We start from the raw sequence: 10,398 nt of genomic DNA, 5'->3' as shown, positions 1-10,398 counted from the left end.
CCAGGACTCTCTCCCTCTCCCTCTGCCACCGCCAGGCCTTCTTGGCTTCCTCTCTGAACTGGAGTTGGTGCCTCTAATGCTTAGCCAAAGGACGCCCTGCTCTGGCACCTGTAAATCCCTACACCATCCCCAGTGACGGGACTGTTCTCACTGCTACCTGGGACGGCTGGCAGTGGGAGGGTGGCTTAGTTATGCTTCGGGCACCTTTTTTTCTGAAGCATCCCAATGAAGAGGGCACAACCTGCTGCAACTCCCCGAAGCAAACCTCACGCAGACTCTGCACAGGCTAGAAAGGACAGCTCTCTGCAGTTCCACCCATCCTCCCTGGAAGCGGCACAGAAGGCAGCATCCTTCTCAGACCGATGTAACCGGGACCGACAGCCAAGGCACAGAGGGAGATTTACCCCAAGAGGAGGCTGGCAATCAGTCCTGGTACACACTGAGGGGCACTTACTGACGAGAAAGCAAACGTGTCCGCGGCTCAACGACCAGCGCTCATTTTCCTGCCAATTTCTTACTTCAAAACCCCATCTTCCTTGGCTCCTTAGGACAAAACCATAGCCCCAAGGAGTAAGGCTGTAGCCTAGAACAAGGCGGTCTGAGGCATTTCAGATCAATGGATTTTCAGAGTAGAATTAATTTTCTACTTGTACTGTTAAAAAATGCCTGATTAAAATAGGTTTATTGAACATAAATTACACAAGTTTTCTGTAAAAGAGAAGTTATACATAGCCAATATTTCACACACAAATCCAAGGGTTTCAGATATTTAGGGGTAAATCTATATCATTCTTGCCACTCCCACCCCCACTCTCGCCAGAAAAAAGGCAAAAAATCAATAACGGCCCAATATGGGGAGCATTATAGGATCACCGAGGAATTATCAATGGAAGACACTCAGGTAACTATCCTCCACATATTGTCATCAATGATACCTTTGCTCAGATTTGGTCTTCTCAGTGCTTTTCACCATATACACACACTTCTTCATTCTCATCTCCTTTCACTGGGAAGTTGCCTCAGTGGACAGTGTTGGGGCGGCCCCGGGGGGGAGGCCTGGGGCCTCAGCAGGCACATGGCACAGAACCAGTCCCGGTCACTGCCGTGAGCTGACACCTGACTCTCTCCTTCATCTCTGCCGCTACCACCACTTTTCAAAACAAATGTGCTCTTTAGGGACCTTGCAGGCTTCTAAATGGCGAGAGAAGTGTTCTATCATTGGTGGCGGGCCACAGAGAAAATACAAAGTGTCCTCAGAGATGTGTTTCTCGATATCCTTGTCTGGGATCCTTCCCTCTGACAAAAAAGAGAACACAAGAGCACCTCAGATCAGTCGTGTCCATCCATCTGGCTCAAAGACGCTGGTTTAGATACAGCCAAGCAGCAGGATATGTGGGTGTGTGTGTGTGAGCACCTGTGTTGTTTGTGCGCTATGAGCTGCCCTTTGCAATCTTGTTCCTGAGTCAAATGTGGTCTAGCCAAGGCCTCAAGACCCAAGTGGGAGCAGAAACTGCCATGTTCCCTAAGTCAGAGGGTAGTGAAGCTAGAAATGGGACCAAGCACACTTTTAAAAGCCAGCCTGTTTTGTGGAGATTTACTGAAAGCCACTTTCAGCAAAGTAAGTTGTTTAAAAAAAAAAATACAACAAAAAACCTCATGGAGAAGGTAAAACGTAAAATTTAAATTACTATCAACAGCAAATGGTGTAAATTCACAGCCAAGACTAGAATGTAAAATCTGTGTAAGCAGCCCTGTGATAACACAAAAGCCAATTAAAGAATGCACACATTAAATTCTTCAGATGAGAAGTGAAAAGGCCTATTTACAATAGCATACTCAACTTATTTTCTATCCCTGTTTTTCTCTAATAATTCATTCTTGGCCTTCCCAGGCCGTGATTCCACACTGCCTGCAAGTTCCAACTACTTATAAAGTAACTAAAGTTTTGGAGATGGAGCCAAGATGGTGGATTAGAGGCAGCAACTCCCAACACTCCGCCCCAAATAACTTTAAAATAACACCTCACATCAAATTTGGGAGCAGCAGAGTCAACAAAAGGTGGAGATGAGATATTTTTCAGCCTAAGAAAACTTAATAGTCAGTACGAGCAGTCTGTAGCAGCAGGGTCGAGGTCTGAACAGAGCCCAGATTAGTGGTGGCGGCAGCAGTAGCTGCTACGGCAGCAGCAACTCCAAGAGCTCTCAGTCCAGACATGGTGAGGGGGGTGGGCAAGTGGTCAGAAAAAGATTAGAAGGGACCCTCTGTTGGCACTGGGTGCAGCAGGCGTTGAGTGGCCAATCTCTTGTCCATATGCAGTTCAGGGTCACAGTCCCAGCATTTGTCATCATTCTCAGGCAGAGAAGAGCGCTAGGGCGTGCAGCTGATAAAGACCAGAGCACCAACCTGGAGAGAAGTGGCCTCACCTCTCCCCAGATCACACAACTCTGGAACATTGAAAGCTTGCAGACCTCCAGAACTAGCTAGGAAAACAGCAGCACAAAATGGCCTTAAGTGTGGGACAGTGCCTCCCTGTCTGTAGGTGAGCAGAGCCCCGCTTTAACATAAAATTCAAAGTTAAGAAACAGGACGGAAAAATGAGCAAACAATAACCACAAAAGAATCTGACCATAAAAAGCTACTACAGTGGCAGAGAAGACCAAGACTCAGAGGACAACAATGTGAAAACAGTTACCAAAAAAGCCTCGAAGAAAAATGCTGATTGGACATAATCCCAACAAGAATTTCTGCAAGAGTTCATGAAAGAGATAAGAGTGGTAGAGGAAAAATTGGGAAAAGAAATGAGAGTGATGCAAGAAAATTATGTAAAGAAAATTAACAGCTTGGCAAATGAGGCACAAAAATTAAATGAAGAAATGAACTCCTTTAAAAAAAATACTTGGCCAAACGGAAAGAGGTACAAGAATTATGAAAATAATTCCTTAAAAATTAGAATTGGGCTCTTGGAAGCTAATGACTCCATGAGACATCAAGAAACAAAAAATCAGTCAAAAGAATGAAAAAATAAAAGAAAATGTGAAATATCTCATTGGAAAAACAACTGAGTTGGAAAAAAGATCAAGGAGAGGTTAATTTAAGAATTATCAGACTACAAGAAAGCCATGATCAAAAAAAGGCCTACACATCATATGTCAAGAAATCATCAAGGAACGCAGCCCCAGTACCTTAGATCCAGAGAGTAACATAGAAATTGAAAGAATGCATTGATCACCTCCTAAAAGATCCCAAATGAAAACTCCCTGGAATATATAGTCAAATTCCAGAGCTCCCAGGTCAAGAAGAAAATACTTTAAGCAGCCAGAAACAAATCATTCAAATATCGTGGAGGCACAGTGAGAATCACACAAGATCTAGCTGCTTCCACGTTAAAGGAGCAGAGGGCTTGGAAAATGACATGCTGGGAGGCAAAGGAGCCAGAATTAAAACCAAGAATAACCTATTCATCAAAACTGAGTATAATCCTTCAGGGGAAAAAAAGGATATTTAATGAAATAGTGGACTTTCAAATATTCCTGTTGAAAAGACTAGAGCTGAATAGAAAATCTGATATTCAAACACAAGACTCAAGAGATACATAAAAAAGGAAAATATGAAGGAGAAATCACAAGGGATTCAATAAGGTTAAACTGTTTATATTTCTATATATGAAAATGATTCCTGTAACTCCTAAGAATGCTATCATTATTAGGGCAGTTAAAAGAGTTGACACAGATAGAAGGCATGGGAAGAAGCTGATTATGTTGGAATGATCTCCCCAAAAAAATAAAGAGTGAGAAAGAGGGAAGCACTGGGAGAAGGAAAAAAGGAGAGGGAGAACAGGGAAAATTTTCTCACATAAAAGAGGTGTGCAAGGAAGAATTTTTATAGTGGAAAGAAAAATGGGTAGGGGGAGTAGCAGGCTTGGACCTTACTTTCATTGCAACTGGTTCAAAGAAGTAAGACTATCTACATACTTACTTGAGTACCAAAATCTAACTTACCCAATAGGGAAATAGGAGAGGAAGGGGGTAAGAGAAAGTGGGTAGGGGGTGACAAAAAGGAGGGTGGATTAAGGGAAGAAGTAGTTAGAAGCAAAATAGCCTTTTGAGGAGGGACAGGACAAAAAGAGAGGGAGAATAAACAGAAGAAAATGGGATGGAGGGAAGTACACAGTTAGAATCGTAACTGTGAATGTGAATGGGACAAGCTCACCTATAAAACAGAAGCAGACAGCAGAATGGATTAGAAACCAGAATCCAACAATGCTGTTTACAAGAGACATACCAGAAACAGAAAGACACATAAAGTAAAGGGTTGGAGCAGACTTTACTATGCTTCAGCTTAAGTAAAAAAAGGCACGGGCAGCAATCCTGATTTCAGACAAAGGTAAAGCAAAAATAAACCTAACTGAAAGAGACAGTCAGGGAAACTACATTTTGCTAAATGGTACCATAGACAATGAAGTAATATCAAACATTTTATCAGAGAAACTTGCTGTAAAAAGACCTCATTTCTTAAATATATAGGGAACTCAAACAAATTTATAAAAATAAGAGCCATTCCTCAGTTGATGAATAGTCAAAAGATATGAACAGGAAGTCTTCAGAAGAAGAAATCAAAGCTATCTATTAATCATATGAAAAAATGCTCTAAATCACTACTGATGAGCAAAAATGAAAATTAAAACAATTCTGAGGTACCGCCTCACACCTATAAGAAATGACAAATGCTGAAGGAGATGAGGGGAAAACAGTGACACTAATGAACCGCTGATGCGACAGTGAACTGGTCCAACCATTCTGGACAGCAATTTGTGGGACAAGGGCTATAAAACTGTGGATCCCCTTTGGCCCAGCAATACCACTTCTAGGGCTGTATTCCAAAGAGATCAAAGAAAAGGAAAACGACTTATATGTACAAAAACATTTAGAGCAGCTCTTTTTGTGGTGGCAAAGAGTTGGAAATTGAAGGGATGCCCATGAATTGGGGAATGGCTGAACAAGTTATGGAATGATTGTGATAGGGTTCTAGTGTACCATAAAAAATAATGAGGGGGTGGTTTCAGAAAAAACACGGCAAGACCTATGTAAACGGATGCAAAGTGAAGTAAGAATAACCAGGAGATCACTGTACATAGTAACAGCAATGTTGTAATGATGACCAACTGTGAAACACTTGGTTACTCTGATCAATACAATGACCCAAGACAAGTCCAAAGACCTCATGATGAAAAAAATGCTATTCACCTCCAGAGAGAGAACTGATGAACTCTGTGTGCAAACTGAGGTATAATCTCACTTTATTTATTTGCTTATTTGTTTGTTTGCTCCTTCATTTATTTCTTTTTTGTGGTATGGAAATACGTTTTGCATGATTCTACATGTTGCTGTTAAATCATTTTTCAATTATGTTTGATTCTTCATGACCCCATTTGGGGTTTTCTTGGCAAAGATATTAGAGTGGTTTGCCATTTCCTTTTCCAGCTCATTTTACAAATGAGGAAACTGAGGCAAACATGAAGATGAGTCTTCCTGATTTCAGGCTCAGCACTCTATCTACTGTGCCACCTAGCTGCCCTTTTTATCCATATAATTAATATATTGCTTATCTTCTCAATGGGGAAGGAAAGGGGTAGAAGGGAGGAAGAGAATTTGGAATTCAAAATTTAAAAAGAAAAGAATGCAAGGCAGCTAGGTGGCACAGTGGATAGAATACAGGCCTTGGAGTCAGGAGGACCTGAGTTCAAATCTGGCTTCAGACACTTATTAGCTGTGTGATCCTGGACAAGTCACTTAATACCCCCTTCCCCAAAAATAAGAATGTTTACAATAAATACATTTTAAAAAACAAACTAAAGTTTGATCCCTTACTGACCCACCCCCCCAAATCTCTGGCCTGGATGGTCAGAGCATCTTTAGGGTGGATATACATGCCTCACTCACCAGTAACATATGGCAGAAGCTCTTCACTGATTTCTGTAGTCTGTTGTGTAACATAGAAACTACACGTAATTTTCCCAGGAAATGCATTTGTTAAATTGAGAATGCTCCTCTGGAATGTTAAACATATTTAGTTACACCACAGTTGAAGGAATCCCAACAGATGTGCCCAATCACAGCATCCAGACCCCCCTGCCCCCCCGACCATGCTAAGCATGCCCTCCACATCTGCCCACACCCCAGATCCCCTCCTCCCTCTCTACTTAGAGACACACTGTTTGCAGCCCACCAGGCCGGAGCATTTAAAATGCACTGCATTATTTGGCTTTAATTGAAATATGAATATGCTAACAAGCATATTACTAACTCCTGGGATTGCTTTTTCTCAAGCACTAATAATTCAGCTGTGGTTTCACTGACCACATTTCCATCTTTTAACTTTCTCCACCCTTGTTCTTTTTTGGTGAAGATGCAAAGCCAACAAGCTATGTGGTTCCCAACCAAACATGTTCATTCCAACAAGCTTTGCCATTCTAGAGCTCGTGAACCTTGGGGCAGAGCTTGTAGCCATAGGGACATAGTCAGATTGTCCATGCTGTCCCTGGTCAGATGCAGGCAGAAAAAAGCCCCTTGAACTCATTCCAGAGAGGGGAGACTCTGCCCCGTTCTATGGTGCACCCAATATTTACTATCCTAACTCTCTTGTGTACAATATGTTGCCTCTTTTGAAGATGAAGGCCTCTGCTTTTCTAATCCCACAGAGGAGAAAGAGCTTTGCTGGGTGTGAGGGCAGAATGACAACTGGGCCTAGTTTCGCATCACTGTGCTCACCCACCTTAAATAACAATTCGCTGGTATTTCTTGCACTGTATAACAGTCTCACTCTTCCCATCTCATAACCACTTCCTTTGTTCTCCCGATGTCTGTAAAGATCAGCTACATGCAGCAGGATGGAATTGAGAGGGTTGATCCCCACTCCACCAGCTATCAGCACCAGGTTCACAGGAGAATCTGAAGGCTGAGGGTCAAAGAAGAACTTTCCACCAACTCGAAGGGCCACTTCAGAGCCAAGAGCACACTAGGAAGGAAAGGAACAGCATGAGATGCTTCCTTACAGCCACGGCACTCCTGGCTAAGGATTGCCTTCGTTCCACTCCATACACATGGACGGGGAGGGCAGTTAAAAGACCCAGCACCTCTGGAAGAGCAAAGAAATGGAAACAAAGTGGCCGTACATCAACTGGGAAATGGTTAGAAAGAAATGTTCTTGCTCCACGAGCAGTGACAAAAAGGAGAGATTCAGAGAAATCCTCGAAGACTTACAGCAACTGATGTGAAGTAAAATGAGCGGGCCAAAGAGAACAATTTACACAATAAACCTAAAAAGGAAAACCATTTGGAAAGACTCACGAGCTCTGATGAACGCAATGGCCAATGTGTGGAGTTCGCTATACTCATCTGTTCCAAGGAAGGCAAGTAGAGCTAGACATCAGTGCAGAGAAGCAAGCAGAAGGGGGCTCTGAGAGGGGCACAAACGAGCAGAGCAGCGTTAGAACATGTTGGGAGGAGGAAGGAACCCTCTGAAGCCCCCGCTAATTCCCCTCCAGACAACTAGAAAACCACCTCAGAACTGATCGAGGAGCAGGGAAACAGCCCACCAGTCGGGCAGGAAAGGTCTGTCTCACTGGGGTGGGAGGGGAGCGAGGTCCAAGAGCAGCAGCAGCAGCAGCAGCCAGCCTCACAGCAGGGGCCTGCAGCAAGTCTCCAAACCTGGGGCAATCCACCAGGTCCACCCTTGCCAACCAGCAGCCCGCTGGGCAAGTGAGCAGTCTGTGCAGTGTAGCAAGGCCCCACCCCAGGGACCCCACCCCCAGCTGAAGCCACCGGCACAGGCTTGACCCCACTGCTGACCAGTGGTGAAGCCCTACCCTGGGTCTGGCCAACATCGAGACCCTGTCCCTATGGCCCACCAGCAGAGAGGCCCTGTTTCCATAGCAACCCAGCAGCAGGGCCCCACCCCTGGGGCAGATCAGCAACAAGACCCCTCCTCCAGGATCAGCCACTAGAAAGACTCTGTTACCATAGCAACCCAGCAGCAAGGCCTCATCCCTGGAACATCAGCTCCCACACCCAGGGGAGGCCAACAGGGAGGTCCCCCCCTCCCCACCAGTACAAGCCAGAAGGGAAGCCTACCCTCCAGAGAAGGCAAGCAACTAAGCCCTGAAGGCCAGTGAAAGCCAGCAGTAAGACCCAGAGCCTCAGCAGAAAAAGCCTGGGACAGTGCAGGACCAGAGCCCAACTCTCACATAAAGACACCAAGTCAGAAACAAACAAACCAAAAAACAACATAAAAATGAGCAAAAAACAAAAAAAGAACTTGACTACAGAAAGCTACTGTGGTAACAGGGAGGAGCAAGGCATAAACTTAGAAGAGGACAATAGTGTCAAAATAACTACATGTGAAGCCTCAAAGAAAAATGTAATTTGGTCTCTGGCCCAAAAAGGATTCTTGGAAAAGCTTAAAAAAGATTTTAAAAATCTAATTAGAGAAGTAGAAGAAAAACTGGGAAAAGAAATGAGTAATGCAAGAGAATCATGAAAATAGTTAATAGCATGGGAAAAGATATACAAAATTTACCAAGGAAAATAACTCCCTAAAAAATAAAATTGGCCAAATGGAAAAGGAAGTACAAAAACTCGCTGAAAAAAAAAATTCCTTAAAAAGTAAAATTGAGCAAGTGGAAGTTAGGACTATGAGACATCAAGATATAATAAAACAAAACCAAAAAAGTAAAAAAGAACATGTGAAATTTCTCACTGGAAAAACAACTGACCTTGAAAATAGATCCAGGAGAGATAATATAAGAATTATTGAATTACTTGAAAGCCAGGATTAAAAAAAAAAAAAGCGTAGATAACATCTTTCAAGAAATTATCAAAGAAAATTGCCCTGAAATATTAGAACTGCAGGTCAAAATAGAAACTGAAAGAAATCAACTGCTCACCACTTGAAAGAGTTCCCAAAACAGAAATTCCCAGGAACAACACAGCTAAATTCCAGAGCTCACAGAATTTGGCAGCTTTCACATTAAAGAATCTCAGAGCTTGGAATGATATACCAGAAGGCAAAGAAGTTAGGATTACAACCAAGAATCACCTACCCAGCAAAACTGAATATAATCTTTCAGGGAAAAAAACTGATATTTAACGAAATAGAGGACTTTCAAGCACTCCTAATTAAAAGACCAGAGCTGAATAAAAAAACTGACCTCCAAATACAAGACTCAAGGGAAACATAAAAAGAGAAAAGAGAATCAAGAGAAACCAGAAGAAATTCAATAATGTTAAACTGTTTATATTTCTGTATGGCAAGATAATATTTGTGACTCTTAACAATTTTATAAGAGCAATTTGAAGGAGTATATAAAGACAAAGGGTATGGATATGAGGTGACTTTGATGGGATCCCCCCCCAAAAAAATAAAGGAATGAGAAAGAAAATGTCAGTGGAAGAAGAAGGGGGAAGACTGAATGGAGTAAATAAATTACCCCACATAAAAGAGGCATGAAAAAGCTACTATAATGGAAGGGAAGATGGGGGGTGAGGGTGGCACGCGGCGGGCAAAGCTTAAACCTTAGTCTTATCAAAAGTGGCTCAACAGGGAATAACATACACACTCAGTTGGATACAGAAATCTCTTACCCTATATGGAAGTAAAAAAGAAAAGAGAAAATAGAAGGGAGAGAGGGGACTAATAAAAAGGGAGGGTAGATTTGGGAAGGTGGTGATAAGAAGTAGAATAGTTGTGAGGAGGGAAAAGGTGGGTGATTAGAGAGAGGGGGGATAAACAAAAAAAAAAAATAAACAAGAAGGAAATACACAGTTATCATAACTATAAATGTGAATGGGATAAACTCACCCAAAAAATGGAAACAGATAGCAGAGTGGATTAAAAACCAAAATCCTACAATATGTTGTTTACAAGAAACACATATGAAACAGAGAGATACACACAAGGTAAAGCTAAGGGATGGAGCAGAATTTATTATGCTCCAGCTGAAGCAAAGAAAGCAGGGGAAGCCATCATGATCTCAAAGCAAAAGCAAAAAAAAAAAAAAAAAATATATATATATAGCAAAAGTTGTGAAGGACGGTCTGATGCCAGCTACTGCCAGATGGGGGTTGTGCCAACATGGGATGGAAACTGGGTACCAGAAAGTAACTGGAGCTCTTGCTCCCGAGGCAGAGGCGGTGCTGGGCAGAGTTGTAGCGCACTGGGATGAGATCTGGGTTCAGAGAGGTAACCGGAGCTCACGCTCCCGAGACTGGAGCGGTGCTGGATGGAGCTGTGACAGGCTGGGGAGGAAGCGGGGTACAGGGAAGTGGCCGGAGCGCGCGCTCCTGAGGCAAGGGCCGTGCCGCTTGGAGGGGGACGGCAGAGAACGAGCTCTCTCTGTCTAGC

The 10,398-nt window shown here is 43.0% G+C and overlaps 1 protein-coding gene across 5 annotated transcripts in view; it reads right to left on the bottom strand.

Annotated features, from left to right (window-relative positions):
* Nucleotides 1-663: 663 nt before the first annotated feature.
* OXNAD1 (oxidoreductase NAD binding domain containing 1) overlaps nucleotides 664-10,398 on the bottom strand; it is a 49,952-nt gene continuing 40,217 nt past the window's right edge. For all 5 annotated transcript variants that reach the window (XM_027872502.1, XM_027872505.1, XM_027872503.1 and 2 more), the window contains 3 exons: nucleotides 6,772-7,014; nucleotides 5,940-6,048; nucleotides 664-1,296 (listed from right to left, as the gene is read on the bottom strand). In XM_027872502.1, coding sequence (XP_027728303.1) covers nucleotides 1,142-1,296; nucleotides 5,940-6,048; nucleotides 6,772-7,014 — 507 coding nt within the window. In that variant the 3' untranslated portion in view covers nucleotides 664-1,141. The remainder of the gene's footprint in view (nucleotides 1,297-5,939; nucleotides 6,049-6,771; nucleotides 7,015-10,398) is intronic.

Source organism: Vombatus ursinus, unplaced genomic scaffold (assembly GCF_900497805.2).
Source record: "Vombatus ursinus unplaced genomic scaffold, bare-nosed wombat genome assembly UNPS02014799.1, whole genome shotgun sequence".
Classification (NCBI taxonomy): domain Eukaryota; kingdom Metazoa; phylum Chordata; class Mammalia; order Diprotodontia; family Vombatidae; genus Vombatus; species Vombatus ursinus.
The sequence above is the reverse complement of the archived record's forward strand: the minus strand, read 5'-3'. Positions and strand labels throughout refer to the sequence as shown.